Raw genomic sequence first — 22355 nt, 5'->3', positions numbered from 1 at the left:
ATATCAAAAATCATAAAATACTTAGGGATAAATTTAACAACACAGGTAATCTCTGTACTCGTAATTCTATAAAACGTCACTGAAAAATAAAATAGACCTGAATTAGTGGAGTGATATATGATTAGCAGACTCAGTATCACTGAAGTATCAGTTCTCTCACATTGGCCTATTGATTTAATAAACTCTCATTAATCATCCCAGCAGGAATTTTTATAGCAATGGACAAACTGATTACCAATTGGGATTATTAATTTTTATATTATTTATTATTAATGTTATATTATTTAATTTATATGAAAATCTAGAACTGGAAAAACTATTCTAGGATGACAATATCATTGGTTGCTTTTGGGCGGGTTGGGATTGAGTGGGAAATAATAGGAAGGAATTTAATGAGGTGATGGCAATGCCCTTTATCCAGAGAGGGGTGTACATTACATGGGTTTATCAATTTGGCAAAACTTACTGAACTGACCAAGGACTACTTTAAAGTGAATTCTCTCTCTACGTTTAATTCTCTTAGAAAGCTACATTAGAATAGGAAGGGACCTAAGGTATCGTTTATGATTCTCTTTATTTTATATATGAAGAAATAAATACAGAGAAGCCAAATGAGGTGCTTAATGGCTGCAAGGCCAAGGTAGTGGCAGAGTAATTTAGAAGCAAGGTGTCCATCCCTCTTATGCACATGAGAGGGTCTGATTGCCTGTGAGTGTGGGGTTCAAGCAGTTGATACTTTGGCTGTGTTGGGAAGAGGTGGATAGTAAACCCATGAGTCCCAGCGTCAGGCAGGCCATCGCGTTCTGGGTCTGTCACATCCAGGCTTACTTCATCCTCTGGTCAGTGCTGTTAGCCACATGGGAACGTGGAGGACATTAGCTGTAGTGCTGCGTGAAAGCAGAACCTGGAACTGAACCCTGAAACTCCAGCCACTCTTCTCCAAAGAAAGCTAGACCCTGTCTTACTATTCATTGTCCTGTGTTAACTAGTCCTTCGGATGTTAGTCCTTTCTGCAATGTGTGATTGTAATCTCCATCAACTTTCTTTTACTTTCAGCCTTGTGCTGTGCCCTTAGCTTTAAAGGCCCGCTTCCACATGGCCTATACATATGAGATCTCGAAACCGATTTAAGGAAACTCTGAGTCATTCACTCAGAAATGAATTTATTCATCCAATTATTCACCCAGTGCCTGCTCTGTGCCAGGAATTGGGGATAGAATAGAATAAGCTTATAAAGACTGAAATATTGGATAATAAGATCGTGCCAATTACTAACTGGGACCCAGGTTTAGGTTTGCTGGAGGGGATTAGGGCCATATCTATGCCAGCTTTTCACCGTTTCTAGTTGAGATGGTGGGGTACGTTTTCTTTATGTGAAAGACATGATTTGACCCACTATTGCACACTTAAAAGAACTTGAGATTTTATTAAGCCCCACAGATATTGGATTAGTTTTTTAAAAGAAACCAATATTTTACCTTTTCCTAGGAAGAGTAAGCCAAATGTATAATATGAAGCATATTCACTGGACAATATCCAGTTCTTTGTTATTGAATAGCACTTATTATTTTCTGATTATAAAAGCAATATATGATCATTTGAATATCTTTTTAAGAGCGTACTACATTACATTGTTTATAGATATGGGGTAATTCCCAATTTTTGTGTCTTTGTAAATGAAGTTCTGATAGATACTGATCAGCATGAGTCTTTATGATTCACCTAACTTATTATTTTGTGAGGATAGTGACCACAAAGTGAAATCGATGGCCTGGTCACAGAATATAGGATATTCTTTGGCCTGGGACATGTATCTCCACATTACTCTGGGAAGAGACTGTATCACTTTATGCTGATCCCCAGTATGAGTTATCTTGCTGCAACCTAGTTTTCTTTAATGGATGTAAAGGCTTTCCTATTTTCTTAGGGATGGAGTTGAGGGTGTCCCACACAATTGTCCCTACTCGGGACTGAGTTCTGTTGGATGGAAGAACATTTTTTGCAGTTAAAACGACAAAGTGAAAATTGCAGTTCTTTTATTTTGGTGTCTTCTTTGAATTAAGCTTAATTTGATAAGGTTTTTATATGTGGAGATCAGAAGGGCCTGGGAGCAGCCCATACTGCAGGAAGGCCAGGCCAGTCTTCCAGGACTGCCCTCCTTGGAGTGGCTAAGCTCCCACTCTGATGATGTGATGCATTCCTCTTTCTTAAACTCAATTGCTTGTAACAAAAAAAATCATCAAAAGATTTAAAACAAAACTCTGTACTCCAATCAGTTTTTTTTTTTAAGAAATTAAAAGGCATTGTGTCTTCTGTTAAATATTTATGTATTTGGCCATTGATGTCTTCATTTAAATCTGTCTTTTGAGATGCAAATTAGACATGGTTAGGGAGGTGGGGAGGTACAGAAGCTTTCCCATGAAAGTGTTCAAGTACAAGGTTCCTAATGAACAGGCATCTTATTGTTTTTCTCTGGAAAGCCTGCATGTGCTATTTTTAAAATAGAATTTTTATTTGACTTTATAAAATTCTAAAATAGCCTCTTGGGATATTTAGGGATTTCTCATAAAGGTGCTTTATAAAGATTTTATCATCTAGAAAATTGCAGTTATATGCTTCAATTAAATGTATTTGTAAAGCAAACTCGAGGATGTGTTGTCTGTCTTATGATTAAATAAATTATTGTGTAGGATGCAGGTCTTGTGTGTCGAGACTTGTATAGCAGGTCTCTAATGTATGTGCTCATTAAAAAAATTCACACATGCCTGTTTTTAAGGTATTGGGTATTTGTTGTGTTTGTTTTTACTTCTCCAAAGTACCTTGGAATTTAGGAATAATGTTCTTTCAGAAAATGTTCTTGTATTTTTTTACATCTAAGACCTGGAATATTTAATTTACTTTTCAGTAAAGCTGTCAGTTGTAAGCTGCAATTTAAAAAAAAAAAAAAAAACTAATAAAACAAATCCTCATTTCACAATTTAAACCTTATTGAGTCTAATTCACTAGCGCTGCTAGTTTATTATTCTCCCGCAGTTTGACGTGCCTCCAATTGTAATTGTGTTGACCCTTCAGTGCATTAAATCTCCCCGGTGCTTATCAAACTGGGCGAGATAAGTCTACAATTCGGAACTTCATTAAATATCTCATTTATATTAAACAGATGATAGCTTCTAACAGAAATAATAATTTGTTCAGTTGAAGGAGCCACAGTTGTGGTTTCCTCTGTTTGGAATGTGCAGTCCTCTCTCCACTTTGCTGTGCTCTGCTCCCTGCCTCCACACGGGCCGCTCCACCCCACCCCCCAGCCCTCCCTGTCTCTGGCTGCCGGCCAGCTCCAAAGCATCATAAGATTTTAGTTGGTGGGGTTAACCTCAGAGCCCACACTGGGAGGATTTGTGTGCTTTGTTCCTCCTTGTTTCATGGCTTTACTAATACAGAGTTCTCACTCATATTATGTTTATGAAGTATATGACTTTATAAGGCACAGCTGTCCTAAAGAACGCCACATGCTATTTTAATTCTTGGTGATACGAATCCACCTATATTCTTTGCTTATCTAGCAGATTCTATATATTTGCAGAATAGCTACCTTTGCCTGCCTTATTAGAATACTGGGTTTTAACTTCCGTTTTGTCAGTATCCTGTGTAGTTTATTTTCCCTCAGTTACTATCTCACACTTAAGAACACAATGAAAGAATAAGATGATCGTTTCTAATTTCAGCAGAAGAAACTGAGGCTCGGTGTGTTGTGGAAGACACCCGAACTGACAGGTGGTCTTTAGGTCTTAGAGAGCGGGTGGTCATTCTCCCCCCACACACACCAAGGTGTGCTGTTAGGTGTATTTATGCGCTCTAAGTGTGAAAAGTAGACTTAAATTCCAGCTTCCGTTCTGACGACGATAAAGCATGTCTAGCACAGGGCAACATCGCATAAAGAATTCTGAATTAAACCATAACTCAGATTGACTTCAACAGATACTGTCAAGCTGAGAAAAAGTAAGCGACAAGGTGAGTTTGATTAAAAAAAAGCCTTTAATCTACATATTTTTCCTCCAGTGGTTGAAATCTGACAACTTCATGGGAGGCACAGTGTGAAGTGGCACAGAAAGTTGGTCATTAGGCAAAGCTGTCATCACAAACTATTTTGGTACAGGGTGAAAAGTTCTAGTTCATTTGGTGCCCAGTTCGATGCAGACCCTGGGCAAGTTGGGTCTAATTCCCCCATGCGGGTCATGGGCCCCCAGTTCTGTTTTCCCCCCCCCCCCCCCCCCCCCCCGCTCTCTGCAGCTGAAGTCACCTGGGAGCCCCTCTGGACCTGAGCTGCCCATTGAAACGGTGTTGGATGATAGAGAACGAAGGATTTCCCACTCCCTCTACAGCGGGCTTGAGGGGCTTGATGAATCACCCACGAGAAATGCTGCGCTCAGCAGGATAATGGGTGAGTCAGGTAAAACCCTGTTGATCACATCTTGTTTTTATGCTTTTACTGGTTCACAGAGAGGTTATTAATGTAACATTAATGTAAAGGAGGCCCATGTTTTCAAAGGGAAGAGGAGCAGGTTCATTATAATCATTCAGGAAGTGTTAATGTGAAGAGAGGAAGTCAATACATTGATTTTGTTAAGTGAGTTTTGGATCCTGTAACGTGGGAAAGGGAAAAAAGAAGGGGATCACACAGAAGTGTTTTCCAGTGATCAAGATATTCTTAGCATGTTTGAGACGATAAGTGAAGCTGTGTTTTTGTTTTTAAATCAAAATTTAGTGGCTTATGGCAAGAAGGATTCAAAAGTTACATGTTTACAATAGCACTGTTTGGAGGGAGGGGAAAAATATGTATATGCATGTATGTGAATATTCACATTTTGTGGTTTGTACTTAATAAGGTGTTACCCTTTTTGAATTGCATCTTGACTTTTTCAAAGCCTTCATTTGAAAATCCTGAAACTAGTTTTTCACATCCTTTGTTTGCATTCAGCACCATACTGTCTGCGTGGCCCCCAGTGAGGAAGGAGGTGATTAGCACTTGCTCTGCAGCCGTTCAGCTCTCTGCTAACAGATCCCGTTAATAAAGACTTGCTTTGCCACCAGAGTGGTTTGATTTACTGAGTTGCTCATCTTGGGATTCGCTTGTGAGAGTTGTCAAATTTAACACATAAGAAGCTGTTTTGATTAAAATAGCACGTGACATAAAACACTCATTGCTGGTGTGTTTCTCAAGCCTCTAATATGAAGTACAACCTAAATTTAACTCCATTTTGAGCACACTTAATGGAGATTTAATACAATTCACGTCTCCATTAGGAAGCTTCGCTGGAACAGGAATTTGTTTCCTTCATCAGTGGATGTTTACGGAAAGCCTGCTGTTGGCAAGACATTGTGTATATACTTTTGCTGTAGATACAAAGACAGGTGAGAATCAGTCTGCCGTCAGAGAACTTTCTAGCGGGCACGATAGGAAAATTACGTGAACATGACTGGTAGAATTTTCTGTTGTTCTTCCTCTAATCCTTCTAGCTTTCTTGTTTGGAAAAATCGCTGAATTCCTCGTTTCTTAGTTTGTGACGTGTGGGAATGAAGACGCGCCAGCTCTCTGGTTTAATTCTGCCAACAGTTCTCTTTCGGCCTGCTTGACTTAGTGCAAGTCGGGGAAGGACGCAGAAGACATTGCACACCTGTCAGGTGACAGGCATTGCACATAGTTTGTCAGATTAACCTTTGCTTATTAATGATCACGTTCCTCACCGCGGTGGGGTTTTCCCTACTTCCCTGGTTTTGCTGTGACACTTTATCTTCGTTAAATACTTCTTTTTTTTTTTTTGCGGTACGCGGGCCTCTCACTGTTGTGGCCTCTCCCGTTGCGGAGCACAGGCTCCGGACGCGCAGGCTCAGTGGCCATGGCTCACGGGCCCAGCCGCTCCGCGGCATGTGGGATCCTCCCGGACCGGGGCACGAACCCGCGTCCCCTGCATTGGCAGGCGGACTCTCAACCACTGCGCCACCAGGGAAGCCAGTTAAATACTTTTTTATTGATGAAAATTCAAGACCCCTTGAGCGAGAGAGTGTATGTGTTCCCTGGATCTGTGTGCATACAAAGTGATTCGCTGTAATTTCCCCTTTATTATAGGAACATAGGACTTGCCATACTGAATCAGACCATTGGTCCACCAGTTCCTGTAACCTGCGTCCTGACTCCAATCCCTGATGCTTCAGAGGAAGGCGAAAAACTAAAACTAAAAAACAAAACCCCCCCAATTCACCTAGTGACCTTTGGAAATGCTGTATATATGGGTTGAGGATTCTTTCTTTTTCTTCAGTCTATTGCTCTGATTTTATTAGCTGTGGCCTCGTTAGTCCTCTTAAGTTTGCACTAGAGTTGGCATTGTTTTCCCTTCCCTCTGCTAGAGATGTAATGGACTTGAAAATTCCAGATGCTTCTGCTGGGGCAGTAATCTTCCAGCTCTGTGCTTTGTGATGTACTGTGTGTGGCCTTTTGGGCTGGGGTGGGGGGCAGTGACAGACTCCTTACTCTTCGTTGGTAGGCCAAATTGATGTGAATGATTTGGATATTTTCTTAAGATAGTTTTTTACATGTTGTGTGGGAAACTAGGGATCCCATATAGTTTTACTCTGAGAAATGTATATGCTTAATTTGATTTATCTTGAGTTTTACAAATTCGAAAATTCCTCAGTCTTCGTCAGTCCCTATTTCAGCATCATTGGCCCTAAGAAACAGACAGTGTTCGTAGCATCACTTTCCACTTACTTGCAAAGATAGTACCTTGCAACAAGATACCAAAGCCAGGTACCAAATATAAGAAATTAAAGCATTGACTTTCAGTTAACCTAAACCAATAGCAACAGTATTTACTGCTGGGCACAGTATCTGGGTGCATGGAAAATTTTCAGATCTTGTTTGGTTAGCAGTCGTCTTCTTATACCTTTAGGATATCTCCTGTGTAGACACCAGTGGAGGTGGTGGTATCTGCTCCATGATCTGCTATGATTCAGATAGAACTTTGTATTGAAATTCCAGCTGACTACATTAAGAAGTGATTAATTTTATGTGGATAGGGTGAATTTTCATGTAGCATATTCCTCCTGTGGGACTCTAGACCCAAAAGGAGCTTTGAGGCTTTCTGACTCATTTCTATGGGAACCTAACCCAGGAGAGAAGCTTCCAAAAACTAGACCAAAAAAGGAAGAGATTTTAGATTTGGAAGCATGTCAGATGTCATCAGCTACACTTTCCCACTTAACAGATAAAAGAACTAAGTCCCAAGATCCCGTGACGATTTTTGTTTTATTTTGTTCTTGGCTCTTTCCTCTTTCTAAAAATAGCCATCTCTGAGGAATACTGGGATCACACAATAAGTGTTAGTGACATTCATCCTTTATTGACATCCATTTTTAAGTACCCACATTTTCAAGCAACTGGCTTCAGACAGTCTAACAGAATCTTCCATTCTGGCAGCCACTGTGATTTAAAAATCAAAGAAGTTATCTTTGCAACAACCTTACAGATCGTGTACTCCAACCTACTAAACGTCTGTTCAGGGGAATTCTGGCCCAAAGAAGTTAAGTGACAGGTCTGAAGCCCCAGACTTCCGTGTTACTGAACCAGAATTACGATGCATATTTTTCTGAGTCACGAGTCCCACATTACTGGAACCTGATCGATCTCCTTAGCTCTTGGTGGGGTCAGCCAGAGTTGCAGCCAAAGGCAAGAGTTCTCCAACTGTCATCTGTATTGGCTGACTTTCCACTATCATGGATTTTCAAGGAGTAATTTTGGATATTTATCAAAAAGAAACCTGTAGCAAGGCTACATAGGATTTCTTCCTTTTAAAAGCCTTAAAAACATTTTACAAATGGCTGGACTGTCTTAACTGGTACTACTAATAACCATAGAGGTAATAGGTGTAGCTAATTTCACCAGCGTGTTCACTTCATAGGACACATCACAAGCTGACATTTGCGAGCATGGAACCTTAAATGTTTTCCAACTTTTTTATCTGAAGAATTTTTCTGTTTAAAGCACAACTGAAATCTGTGGTCTCCATTTTTAAATGTAATCTCAGTAGTTTTTATATTGATACATTGTGGTGAGTTTAAAAAATAATTCTGTTCAGAATACTTTGATCTTGTTAGAAAGTCAACGTAGAAAAATGGAATATTAAGGTTGTTTTTATTGTGAGTCAAACCTCTGGCAAAAGGTTTCTCATTTCACGTAGTGTTGCCTTCTATGTAAATGTACCAATGAATAAATGTTTAGTAAACAGTCATTCTGCATCTCATTGTTTCACTTGGCTACAGTCTAAATCTTAGTTTGTTGGTTAACTAGTTGAGGAAAGGAGAGTTTATTCATCAAAAACTGGATCAAAGGTTTCTGAAGTCACCCTTCAAAGGGTTCACATTTAGGATATGCCAAGTACCTGCAAACATAATTGAGAGTTATTCTAAGGGGAGTTTGGTAGAATATGTAGTTTGATAGCTTAGTTCATTACCCCCAATATATTCCTGGAGCCCGCATCCCAAAACACTGTTCGTCGCAAGTATGTTAAGAAGTGGAAAATTGATGGAAAACATATATTCTCAAGTCTTTTGAAATATTAGCCTCCAGAATCATCAGGGAAAGAAAAAAAGCTGAATCCTTGTCTTACGGTTAATAGGGACATTTCCTGCAGTTTGTTTAGGTATAAATTTTTAGATCACCTAAGGAACAATATTTCTACTCAAAACAACATGAAAAAGGACTGTCACATGAAGAACCATTCTGTGTTCCATACTGCTCGCTAGACTGTCTCTCGGAATATATTGCATGAACATTTTTGTTTTTGTGTTTAGAAATGAATGTGCTATATTACACCAATATAGTTTCTTCCAATAAATTTTGCCTCTGTGAGGACATGACATTTAATGCTGTGACATGTGCCTTGTCAGTGGTGAGCTACCAGGGATAACTTGGATTTGTCATCCTGTACACTTTTTTGGGAAAAAAGTATGTTTTGGGAAGGAAATGTTTCTTTAGGTAATAGTGCTGGAATGTCCGATCTTATTTATGAATGATATCTTATTGAACAGATTTCTGTCTTTCTGTACTAGTATCCTAAAACTCAAGTAGGCATAAAGGAGTGGTGTGAATTCAGGAAAGGGAATATAAACAGTTGCTAGTTTTCACAATTTGTCAAAATGGATGTATTTCAAATCAAAATAGAGTATTTTTCATGATAATTTGCTGAGTAGAGGTTTCAGTGAACATATATTATTTCTGTAATAGAGTAGTTGATGCTAAGTAATGATTGCATTTGAAATTTCTAGCAAGTTTGCGTTTGTGGGTTGTCCTGAAAAGATCAACTTAATGTTTGCTCCTTTGTTGAAATGTCTAGAATAATATATATTTTAAAAGATCCTTCAAGTCTATATATGCCATCTCCCAGTTTCCAAAATGGTGTTAAAACGAAAATTATCGTTTACACATTCTTGTGAATGTTTAAAAATTAGATCTTAAGACAGATGTGAAAATGTTCATGAACTGTCTTCACATTGCCATTGTGCTATTTTTAAAAGCAATTACTCGTAAAGGACAAGGGCACCCTGTTTGAAACGGTGGTAGGATTGGGAAAATGCAGCAATCCTTTTTATTTGCATAGGAACCAGGAGAGCTGACTTAACAGCTGTGGACATTGGACTTGAGATGACAGTGTTTCCATCCTCCTGTAAGGTGACAGGGAAACTGTCTGTTCTCCTTGCTCTGTTGGGAGAGACAGGCCAGTAGGGCGACACCACACCGTGATGCATGTTTCTCTGAGGACAGCCTTTCACAAGATATCCATGTGAACCGAAGCTTCGCCCATGAGTTCTTGCTCAGAGGAAATATGGCCCAAGATTTGAGGAGGAAGCCAGAAGAACTATAGGGGTTTTGGGGAGGAAGATGGCAACATTTGGACCCCAGCTTTATCTTTAAGGATTCAGGCCCCTGAATTATAATTTTATCCCAGGAAAGATAAACGCCTATCATGCCGATCCCAGAACCTGAGCAGATTTTACTGAAAGAAACTGATCAGTGTGGACAGTTCTGGGTCTTTTCTTACCGAGAACACTATATCCTAATTGAATAAATCAAAATTTACAAGCTCCCCTGTCTTGGCCTGAAAAAACCTCTGGGCAGTGAGATCCTAATCTTTCCTCTTTAACATCACTCCTGCCATCTCTCCACAAGGCCCTGGTTCTGCGTGCACTCATCTTTGAAGTGTCACCTGAGTGCACTGTGCACTTTTCTCCATCATGCATTTAATGATGTTGTTGCTGATGTCTAAAATCAATGTCGTCATTTCTTACAGTAGAAGAGATCGTATTAATCATTCAAAACCCATCTCGGATGTTGACTTTTTTTTTTAAGACTCCCAGCATCCTCTTCCTTCAGCTACCCAGGTGATTGCCAGCACTAGTGAATGCCAGGGCACTTCTGGCACATCACTCAGAGCACCGATCAATTACTGCTTTATCTATCTCCTTCTCCGAGGTGTGAGCCATTGAGAGGCAGAGATTAAGTCTTCCTTACAAACCTGCCAGGTGGTAGGTGCCCAGCTAGTGAATGAGTGAATGATTGATTGATGTAAGTCTGCAGGGCTTCCCTCCAAATTTCCTGGTAAAATTTTTCAAAGGGCTATAAACGACTTCAAATCTACGTGGCATTTTCACATTAGAAGTCATTCTGGAGATCATCTCTGGCCTTAGGAAACTTAATACCAGAGACACTGAATACCGCACCCAGAGCACCATAGCTGTCGTGTCAAGAGGAGGGAATAGACCGCAGGTCTCCCTTTGACATTCATTTATGAAAAATAAGTTTACTTAATTCTATTTTGTCCTACCAGGTTGAGCAGATTTTGGAAATTTAGACTTTTTCTAATGTAGCAAAGTGTTAACATTCATATACATAACCCTTAGATGGATGTCTAGAATTTCTCTTTGTTTTTTTCCACTGGACAGGTAAATACCAGCTGTCCCCCACGGTGAATATGCCCCAAGATGACACTGTCATTATCGAGGATGACAGGCTGCCAGTACTCCCCCCACATCTCTCTGACCAGTCATCTTCCAGCTCCCACGATGATGTAGGATTTGTGACAACGGACACTGGCGCGTGGGCCAAGGCCGGCATCAGTGAGTCAGCAGAGTGGTAAGAGCACTGTTGGGAAACATCAGTTAATTGCAGTCACACTTGATTTTAGGGTTAAACGGTCTGTCACCGAGCACAGTGAATCAGTGTCTTTTATAGCGGTGTTCTGATTTGATAATAATGATTTAATACTCGTAGTTGTCACTCCTCAAACAAAAGATTCCCCCCAGCCTCATAAACCTGCCCAACTGTGTTAGCCTTTCCAGGGCTATCGTTAAGAGTTTAGCCAAACCAACAAGAAAACTACCACTAACCCCCAAACCCTACTCATTGAAGTTAAGTTTCACAAGTGAAACTTTTATTTTAGATCTGTGTTAATTCGACGAATTGTTTTCCTATTCCATAAATAAATTCTAAGCAAATCCCTCCGGTGACTGAGAGTTTGTAACAATTCGATGACTTTGGCCAAATTAGTAGTTGTTACATTCTGGGAGTGGGAAGAAGCTTTTTCAGATTTTATTTTTAGAGCGCTATAACTCTACTAGTCTTTGTACTTACTTCTAACATTATGACTTCAGGGGCAGTCTAATGCTAATTTTTCTCCTGTATCTCTCAAAATAGAAGAAAGTATTTGATATTATTGAGCCAGTGTGTGGCAAATAAATGTGGATGAGTGTCTTCATTTGCGTGCCTAGTAATTATATACATCAATAAGCGAAAGGAAAGTCCCTCCTAGGGATGACCTTGGAAGGCTGTAGTGATAATGAACGCAACCATGTGAAGCATTATACCAGAATCTTCTTATTGCCCTTTCTCTGGGGTCTTTTAAGAATCCATCAGCAAAATGATATTTCAGTGTTGTGGCATTGAGCTACACTCAAGCCCGCGTGATAACGGCTTACCTTTGAACGAGTTTTTTGGTTCAACGTAGAGGGGGAACTACCATACAAAGTAAAAACCCACCTGAATCAGACGCTGTAGCATTTACCGCTGCAGTTTATATCTCTTTCTGGAAGTGAAAGCAATGACGGAGAAAGTAAGGATTAGATATTTGCAGTATTCATCGAAGGGACAAAAACCTTTTGAGTCTCCACCGTGATGAGGAATTTTGAAGGCAGCCGTAGGAATAGATGTTTGGGGCCTTAAGAAATGCTGTATTGGTGAAAGTCAATAAACAACGAGCAGGGCTGGAGTGTGGCATTAATTTCCCTAAGGGGATTCATAAAACAGTGAGGACTTGTATGATTTTGCTGTGGGGAATGTGCAGGGGCTGGAGAAGAATATGAATGAAGGGTTATCCAAACAAGAATGGCAGCTGTTCTGAATCACAGCAGAAAATGTAAGCTTTTCCAGCCTGACAGTATCTCCCTAATCCTTGATGAAAATGTTATGAAAACAAAAGGGCAATAAGGCAGGATTAATAACTGGAATTTTAATAACTTTTGGGGGGGGGATCAGGGTATGGTTACATTCTTTAAAGAATCAGCTGTCAGTCCTGCAGACTAACTTGCTAAGTATGCTAGCGTATTGTTTCTTGTGTCCGAAATTAGTTTAATGGGAAGAATTAATTATGTTATGGTTTAAGAATATTTAGTTATTTTAAGATGCTTATTCACTCAAAAACTCATTTGCCGTTTTCAGTTGTGTATGTGTACAGTTCGCTGCACGATTGTGGAAGGCTGAGTATGTCAAATGGCTAAAGTTTGCATTTCTTAACTGATAGAATATACTTGTTTTCAATCCATGAATTGATTTAGGGAACATAACAACGTTTTTAAGGTGCAGAAGGTAAAACAGCAAATTCTCATCTTAGTGACAACATAATTTCAGAGGATATAAAATTAGTTTAAAAAATACGCCAATATGTGGCTTTCAGGAACAAAAATTTGTACTTTTTTGAAAAACCTTTAGCCAGTAATTTTTATTAAAAATGTATTGCAGATTCACTCTGTTCACACATTTGATGCCTAGTTTGGAATTCAGGTTTTCGTGTAATTCACACGATACAGAAGAGGGTTGATGAGCATGTGCAGGATGGTCGGAGAGATCAGCTTTCAGTATCTAAACGAATTACCCTTGGACTTCCCCGGCGGTCCCATGGTTCAGACTCCGAGCTTCCACTGCAGGGGACACGGGTGCGATCCCTGGTCGGGGAACTAAGATCCCATATGCCGCATGGCGCGGCCACAATGAACACACAAACAGAAATAATTACTCTTAGTTCAAATATCATATTTAGTGTTTATTGTTGCAAAATTGTTCTCACCATATAGGTTTTAATTTTTCACTCCTAGGACTGTGTTTTCGAATTGGGGTGTATGTGCCCTGGAAATTATAAGCATAGCAGTATGTGGATACTACTATATAAGCATAATATACACACACATATATATTTAAGAAATATGTAAAAGCAGTCTACACTTCTATACATAATATATGCTGGAGCTATGCACACATATGTATATACATACATACATAGGGTCTAAGCAGAGTAGTACGAGAAGGGGCACCTAAGGCTTCAAGGTGCACATGACCCTGCTTCTTCCTGGAACGTCAAATTTATTCCGGGCTTTACAGATGAGATATGATATATTAAAAATGAAAAGATTTAGTGTAGGATGCAAACAAAATAACATTGATTAGGATATAGCATAGTGTTTTACATAAAAAAATCGTTTTTGCTTTGGGCTGAGCTCCCAGTCCCTGGGCCAGAACAAGGGTTAAGCAAGCTAGGTGCCCAGGGGAGCAAACGTAAGGAGCTTCTCACTCTCAGGTGTGGCCCCTGAACTCACAGGACCCTGAGATCAGAGCTCCCTTGAATTCTGAGTCCCAGGCACCTACGTTGCCTCCTCCCCGGACCCTGCTCTGTACTTGGTGGAAAAGATGGAGAAGGATCGTTCATTTCCTTTTTGAGGTTTCAGTTGGTGGTTGGTTTTTAAATACCCTGTTTCCATTATCATAATTTTCATAACTTTGAAAATTTGAGATAGCAAGTCTTTGTTGGCTAATAATAATTTATTTTGCATGGTGGGCTGCAGTTTACTGAGGGCTTTCCCCTTGTGTCCTTGAATTCTCTCAGTGGCCTGGCCAGTGGTTGGGGCCACTCTTTTCTTCATGGAGCCAATGAAGACACAGGGGCTCAAAGCGTTCAGGCCACATCACCCGATGGCAAAGCACTGCCTTGATGTCTTCCTTGTTGCAGCTTTTGGTTTAGCCTTTCCCTAATGCCATCTGTCATTTCATGCACGGTGAATTGCAGCTAAATTTCTGATATGTATCCAAACCAGATCACTACCCTTTTATCCATATGCATGGTCATTCCCATAGGACCAATACAGGGTTAGAGAAGCTTGTTTCCAGCAGAAGCATAAGGAGGGCTTGTATAGTGGAAGCTGACGTAGTGGAGAGGCCACCACATCCTAGTGTGTCCAGTGAGCTGTGGAGGGATGTCCTACCTGGCCACATAGGCAAGGTGGCTCCACACTGATATAGGAGAGCTCTCTATTTACTCACTGTGCTCAGCATAGAGAAAAACCACGTCATTGTGGGGCTGGGCTCTCAACACCTGGTGGTGCTTCTGAAAGTGTTAGTGGGATTTTACAAATAGGACCGATTCCCCTGCCACTTCCATTGTGAAGACACTTGATACTGTATCCTGTTACCACTGATCTGCCTTGTGTTTCATCATCTCTGCTGGAGCCACTGTGTTGGTGTCACACAAACCAAATGCCATCCAGACTTAGTCATGCTTTTCCTGACTCCCTGGAATACCAGTCAGTCTCCCATCCATGCATCCACAGAGTCTTCTGTGTGCTTCTGGTTTGGTATTTTTCTTAGGGAATAGAGATCTTTTCTTATTTATTACTTTGACTTTGGTACCCGGCACCACACTTTCATCAGAATAGGTTCTAATCGTGATTTGTTGAGTTGATTTCTTCTCAGTTGATTAAGTATTGCAGAGAAGCTACATCCTCATAAAACTACATGCCATAAAGGTGTTTTGTTTTTTTTTTCTGAAACACAAGATAAAGGATATATAAGATGACCAGAACATATCCTTTTCTTAAAAAAATTTATTTTACTGAAGTATAGTTGATTTACAATGTTGTGTTAATTGCTGCTGTACAGCAAAGTGATTCAGTTATACATATATACATTCTTTTTCATATTCGTTTCCATTATGGTTTATCACAGGGTGTTGAATAGAGTTCCCTGTGCGATACAGTAGGACCTTGTTGTTTATCCATTTTGTATATAATAGTTTGCATCTGCTAATCCCAAACTCCCAATCCATCCCTCCCCCATTCCCCTCCCCCTTGTCAACCACAATTCTGCAGAACATACCCTTTTCAAAACTTCTATTCAGTTGCAATTCATATAGTCACTAATTTGCTGCCAGTATTTGTATTAATATATGAAAGTTTTCCTCAAAGATTCAGTCTTCCGCACATGGAGAAGGAATTGCTGTAAATGTAAATTAATGTCGTATTTTCCCGTCACCTCCTACACAACCACAGTTCTTTTGATGGACTATATTTGTGCTATTTAGTTTAAATATTTCTGAGGAATATCCATATACACACATTCATACACACAGGTGTAGATGAACTTTCCTGAGCGTCATGTCTTATTTTCAGTAAATGTTTTTATGTTTCTCTCTCTCTTCACACCAGCTCTTTGAGTCCAGACGTCGATCCAGTTCTTGCTTTTCAACGAGAGGGATTTGGACGTCAGAGTATGTCAGAAAAACGCACAAAGCAATTTTCAGATGCCAGTCAATTGGATTTCGTTAAAACGCGAAAATCGAAAAGCATGGATTTAGGTAGTGAGTACGATCTCCATGAACCTCTATCTAAATACGCTTTAGATGCTTTCAGATGAAAATCAGTGGTCCCAAACACATGTCTGTTTACTGTGAGCCATAGAGAAAATAAATGCGAAATGAGGCAATTTGGCAAAAATTAGTTTTTCTCCAAGTTTGAGATAACCGTACTTCTAAGTGGCATGTTTACATCATGTGCAATATGTTAATATATATGTTTTCTGATGAGAAAAGAAACAAACACATGTGCCTATCATGCTCTATTCATGTATCTTTACTTGAAAAAAATGAAATGTTTTAACACTTTGGCTGCTGAAAACCAATTTCATTGGAATATGACTTGGTTGGTTGTGGGGATGCTCGAACCAGAAGAAGCAGTTTTGGAGAGAAACCATTATCTCAATCCATGTCTAGAGTTTGGTTACTTCATCATATTCTCCTTCCATTGCTGTCCTTTAAGGTTTATTTGATAGAGACTCTTATGTGTTGGTAATTAAGGCCTTTAAGTGGAGTCATAATTTGAGAGCATATTTATTGTAGAAAGTATTTGGAAGCAAATGAGAGGAGGAAAATAATCCTAGTTGTTCAATCAAGCACCAATCAGGTAGTGTCTCTTTTTAAATCCAAATCCACCAAAAACCAAAACAAACAAACAAATTAATTAATTATATCCATACACCAATTGAATGATTAGAAAAACCTTCGTTAATCAACTAGAACGTATTTATGCTGTTCTCTGGTGGCTGTTTGTACTTCGAGACTAAAAACATTCATTTATCCCATGCAGAAAAGAAAAATCGGGCGATTCCTTGCCTCGCTAATTGTGATATGCTAACATATCAATAACACACGTGTCTGTGAAATGACATGACTGGCATTGCATGGAGACACTGCTTTTTTCCCCTTTTTTTTTGATTATGAATGTTTGCTTGATATTTCATATATTTTGCATGAAATATTACCTAAGAATTATCACCTAACTGAAAAGATCTGGGAATGGTTGAAGCATGTTGGGCTGTGGGACTAACTGGGCTAACCATTATACATTTACCTTTTAACAGTAGCTGACGAGACTAAACTCAATACAGTGGATGACCAGAACGCAGGTAAGAATGGACACTTAGACTGTTGCCATAGAAACTGTGGTCCAAGGAGCTTATCATAATTGTAGAGCTGCCAATCACATAGCACGTAAACATGAATATTCCAGGCTGGCACGGATGTTTTCATAGTAGGAAATCAAATGGTACAAGAAAAGGAAAATTTTCTGTGAGAAGAAATTTATCACTGTAGTACATACTAAATGGAAATATAATTTAGTGTTTCAGAGACACTAAAACAACCTAGATCTTCTTAATTATATTTGTGTAGGAATGTTTTGTCACAATTTATTAAAAAAAAAGTCAAAATCCTGAAAACGTGATCTCTTAGGGTGGATTCTTTGTTTCAGAGTCATCTATCTGATGCTTAGGTTAACATCCAAAACATGATTCTCAAAGTGGTGATTTTCGTTTGACGGATAATGGCACAAATATAAATATTTTCACTGAAGGACAGTGTCTAGTATTGCTCTCATTAGTCACTCAGAAAAGCTTAGATCTTTTTCTGATGCAAGCATTAGTTTGTAGTTACCTAACATTGAATTAGACTATATATTGCGTCCTTATCTTTGTGAACCTGCTTGAAGGTTTTGTTTTTGTTTTTTGTTTTAATTTATTTATTTTTTGGCTGTGTTGGGTTTACATTGCTGCGTGCGGGCTTTCTCTAGTTGCAGCGAGTGGGGGATACTCTTGGTTGCGGTGCGCGGGCTTCTCATTGTGGTGGCTTCTCTTGTTGAGGAGCACAGGCTCTAGGCGCGTGGGCTTCAGAAGTTGTGGCTCGCGGGCTCTAGGGCGCAGGCTCAGTAGTTGTGGCGCGTGAGCTTCAGTAGTTGTGGCTCGCGGGCTCAGTAGTTGTGGCTTGTGGGCTCTAGAGCTGTGGCACATGGGCTTAGTTGCTCCACGGCATGTGGGATCTTCCCGGACCAGGGCTTGAACCCGTGTCCCCTGCATTGGCAGGCGGATTCTTAACCACTGCGCCATGAGGGAAGCCCTTGTTTTTGTTTCTCTTTTTCTTTTTAACTATTTAGGGCTTGCTTCTAAGATGCTGCCTAAATCATTCCGTAGAAACAATGGATTATTTTGAACTGGGTTTTACATGATAGTAGATTTTACATGTTATTTTATGACAATAATCAGAGGAAAGTCTTTATGTGTAATTAAAGTCATGTGCTTTGTACAATTGAGCGTTTTGATTTATTATTATAAGTTTGGAATAGAGTTTTAATTATTCGAGCTCCAGTATGATTTAGTTACACCACTTAGCACTAATTGGCTTCAATTCACCTTTTTAACCTGCAGTAGTAATTAGTTTTAGGCTTCCTGAAAAATGTGTATCCCACGTACATATGTAAAGATAATTGTGGACGTGGTTGGAGTTTTCACATTCTGTAAAGATAGATTGTAAAAACTACATCCAATAAATCATTGGATTAACTGTAGTGCAGGGCAATTAACAATAGCCTCAGCCCTTATTAAGTAGTTATTTCTTTTATCAAACAAAGCATTTCATTGGAATTCTGAAGCAGGGCTAAAGAAAAACATTATTTGATAGTTTACATATGTAAATTAGTAATTCGTCTTTGGAGTTAATGGTATTCAGTACTTTTCAAGATGTAACCCCTGTTCAAGTTAATGTTTATAAAAAACAAATTGAGCTGCTCAGATTAAAGAACATGACTTTATATAATATGCCAATTAGGTAAAGTAAGGAAAATAGTTAATTTAACCAACTCACTAACAGGAAAAGAATTTATTATGATTAAAAAATAATATCCAGATTTCAGCTGAAAACATTAAATAACTTTCATGGTGAGAAGGCAGACTTCTATCATCTAATTGAATCATCTGCCTTCATAGTGCCTTAGAGTGTTGTTCGATCCTAGATAAAAAGCATTCGTCAAATACTATATGCGATCTATCTTACCGAATTCAATTGGAAAAACGTGGGACAAAAAATTATTACACAGACATCAAAGTACTTTCTGGTCTATTGCTTTTAAATCTACAATGAATAAAATATCTACACTGAATCCTTCCCATCCTCCAGTATTAGACAGTGAAGAGATTTTCAGTTATTTTTCTTCCTTCACTTCACTTGAATTGCTAAGATTATCATGATTTTACAGTTTAGTCCAAAGGTTTTCGGTAGAGTCACCGTGGCATTTTAGTGTAGGTCATCTGTCTAGCTGTAAGCCTTTCATAATGAAAATTGAATTCCATTTCCCTTTGCCCTTGCAAAAGACATCCTCTCCTTTTTTTTGGTGAGAGAGGTATTAGTAGGTAAGAGTAGAAAAATAGACCTCAGGAAAATAGTATGATTATGATTTCCCCCTTTGTTCCTGGATTTAGGAATCTTCTATGATATTTGGGGGGTAAATTTACTTCCTGCAAGAAAAGGAGGAACAGGAATAAGAGAATTGTGTTTCTAATAGTTTAATCCTTGGATATAGAAAATAAGCAAAGTATCCTAATGACCTGAAAGATTTATATAAGGAGCTTCAAAATACTATTTTTAAATTATTATTTTACATTTAAAATAATTTAAAAATTATTTAAAATTATTTAAAAATTATTTAAAATAATTTAAAATTTAGAGACATTGATTTTTTTGTGTATAAATAAAACTACTCTCTTGCCCCTACTTTATATAGTGAGAGATATTTTCAATTTTTATTGCTGCTAAATGATAAGTTTATGATGTTAGGAATCTCAGTGATCCTCATTTAGGAATCTTATTATTACTTAACAAAATCTCTGTTAAAGTTTCTTTGACAAACATACCACTTGCATGAGTGAAATCCATGTTATAGATCAAGAGTCAGCAAGCTCTTTCTGTAAAGAGCCAGGGAGTAAATATGGTAGATCTTGTAGACCAAACAGCCTCTGGAGCAATTACTTAATTCTGATGTAGTGTGAAGGCAAGCCATGGAGGATATGCAAATGAATGGACATGGCTGTGTTCCAGTCAGATTTTCCAGATTTGGCCCACAGTTTGCTGATTGCTATTATAGATGCACAAATTATAGATGTTATGAAAATTTTCAACCATATATAAAGACTGTAGTTTATTAACCTACCATATACCCAATACCCACCATATATAATTATCAACATTTTGCCAGAATGTTATACTACAGTGTTAAGAATTTAGAGAAAAGAGTAGATAGGTAAGCTCCCAATTATGCTTACAAAATATCTATTGCTTATTTAGTTACAATTCCATCATTTTTTTATCCCTGATTTGCTTGTGTTTTGTTTCTTAATAAATACATATATACATTTATCTATACATATATCAATATTTATATACATGTAATATATATACATTTATTTGAATAAATACTCATGCCATATCTGAAATTATTAAAGCTTTTAGTGCTCTGAGTATCTTAAGTCAAATCTCAGCTAACTTTTCATACATAAATTATGTTTTGTTTTGTTTTGTTTTGTTTTGGCTGCGTTGGGCCTTCATTGCTGCATGTGGGCTTTCTCTAGTTGTGGCGAGCGGGGGCTGCTCTTCGTTGTGCTGTGCAGTCTTCTCATTGCAGTGGCTTCTCTTGTTGTGGAGCACAGGCTCTAGGCACTCGGGCTTCAGTAATTGTGGCATGCAGGCTCAGTAGCTGTGGCTCGCGGGTTCTAGAGCACAAGCTCAAGAGCTGTGGCACATGGGCTTAGTTACTCTGCGGCATGTGGGATCTACCCGGACCAGGGATCGAACCCGTGTCCCCTGCATTGGCAGGCGGATTCTTAACCACTGAGCCACCAGGGAAGCCCATAAATTATGTTTTTATGATAATCTTTACTGGAAGTATCAAATCTTCATTGGAGATATATACATAGATACATACACGCATCCATACATAAACATGTCCTTTATGAAGCCAAGAAGGTACTGAATATTTGCCTTATAAAAGTTTATAGGACCTAAATGAAACTAGTAAGTTATGAAAATTGATAGGCATGATTTATTCAGAAAAAGATCTTCCTAGTGCTAATTCTAGAAAATGTGAACGTAAATGCCCCTACCCAGGAATCATCTTTTCCCATTCTCTTTGATTCTTTGATTTCTTACTTTTTCTTTCATTCTTCGGAAAAAAATTCATTTTCCTTCCTGTGACATGACTTTTATGGGTATTTAAAACATGAACTTGTCAAAAATTATAGGGCTATCAAGAGAAAAAGTAAGATTGATCATCCTAGAAAGAAATATTTCTTGTCAATTTTTGTCATAAAATAAATAATCAAATATATACAAACCTGCATGGAAAAAGTTAAATAAATCATATTTTTCTCCCAGGCACAATGATTTATAGAATATTTTTTCTTTTTTAGAGTCGTCTGTCTGCCTTTCTACCTACGTTACATTTTAACATACTTATTCTAACTTAAAACTACCCCATTGTGAAAATCATGTGAAAGGTGTCATGTAAATGAATCTTAAAAAGATAATTCTTGTTTTGACTCTCCCAATTTAATTTTTATCCTGTTTTATACTCTGAGCAATGGAAAGCCCATGTCAGAACTATTTGTCTTCTAAGTGATAACATATCAAGGCTACTCCTTAATTATTGATCCACATATGGGCTGATGGCCCCACATGGAGAGAAACTATCCAGCCTCTCCTACCCTCCCTTTTTTTTTTTTTGCACCTGTCTTTTTAACAGTATAAGTGAAGAACTAGTTCTATAACCTGGATTGCCCAGCTGGGGGTGGCTGGCATTTCAGCCATCTAGACGCTAAATTCATCTACCTGAGTGCCAGGTCAGGCAATGATGGATGAGGTTGTCATACCTGGTTAAAGAAATCCATTTTGATTGCATTCTGAAGCTTGGTTACCATCTTGGGACTTCCTGCCCTAGATCCTCAAGTCACAGAGCCACTTTTTTTTTTTTTTTTTGGTATTTATTTATTTATTTGGCTGCACCGGGTCTTAGTTGCAGGACAGGGATCTTCGTTGTGGCATGCAGGATCTTTTTTTAGTTGCGGCATGTGGGATCTTAGTTCCCTGACCAGGGATTGAACCCAGGCCCCCTGCATTGGGAGCGCAGGGTCTTAACAACTGGACGACCAGGGAAATCCCCAGAGTCAAATTTTTAATCCTCTGAATTCTCCCCTGCCATCCTATGAAATTTTCTTGGTAATTGTGATGTCTCGTTCCTTCTGTTCATCACCTGTTTCTCTTTGCAGGCCTGGAGATCTAAGTACTCACATCCAGCTCTTGAGTCCTCTCTCCCTTACTTCTCTCTCTCTCTCCCTCCCGCGCGCTCTCTCTCTCTCTCTCTCTCTCTCTCTCTCTCTCTCTCTCTCTCTC

The 22355-nt window shown here is 38.8% G+C and overlaps 1 protein-coding gene across 19 annotated transcripts in view; it reads left to right on the top strand.

Annotated features, from left to right (window-relative positions):
* PARD3 (par-3 family cell polarity regulator) overlaps nucleotides 1-22355 on the top strand; it is a 644329-nt gene that overhangs the window by 396419 nt on the left and 225555 nt on the right. For 4 of the 19 annotated variants that reach the window (XM_029237263.1, XM_029237268.1, XM_029237259.1 and 1 more), the window contains 4 exons: nucleotides 4288-4438; nucleotides 10993-11182; nucleotides 15796-15947; nucleotides 17006-17050. In XM_029237263.1, coding sequence (XP_029093096.1) covers nucleotides 4288-4438; nucleotides 10993-11182; nucleotides 15796-15947; nucleotides 17006-17050 — 538 coding nt within the window. Of the gene's footprint in view, nucleotides 1-4287; nucleotides 4448-10992; nucleotides 11183-15795; nucleotides 15948-17005; nucleotides 17051-22355 lie in introns of all 19 variants that reach the window. The other 15 variants (XM_029237272.1, XM_029237267.1, XM_029237274.1 and 12 more) reach the window with 8 other exon arrangements.

This window comes from Monodon monoceros, unplaced genomic scaffold, assembly GCF_005190385.1.
Source record: "Monodon monoceros isolate NGI ecotype Baffin Bay Population unplaced genomic scaffold, NGI_Narwhal_1 Super_Scaffold_21, whole genome shotgun sequence".
Taxonomy (NCBI): Eukaryota; Metazoa; Chordata; class Mammalia; order Artiodactyla; family Monodontidae; genus Monodon; species Monodon monoceros.
This window is presented reverse-complemented; position numbering and strand designations above follow the sequence as displayed.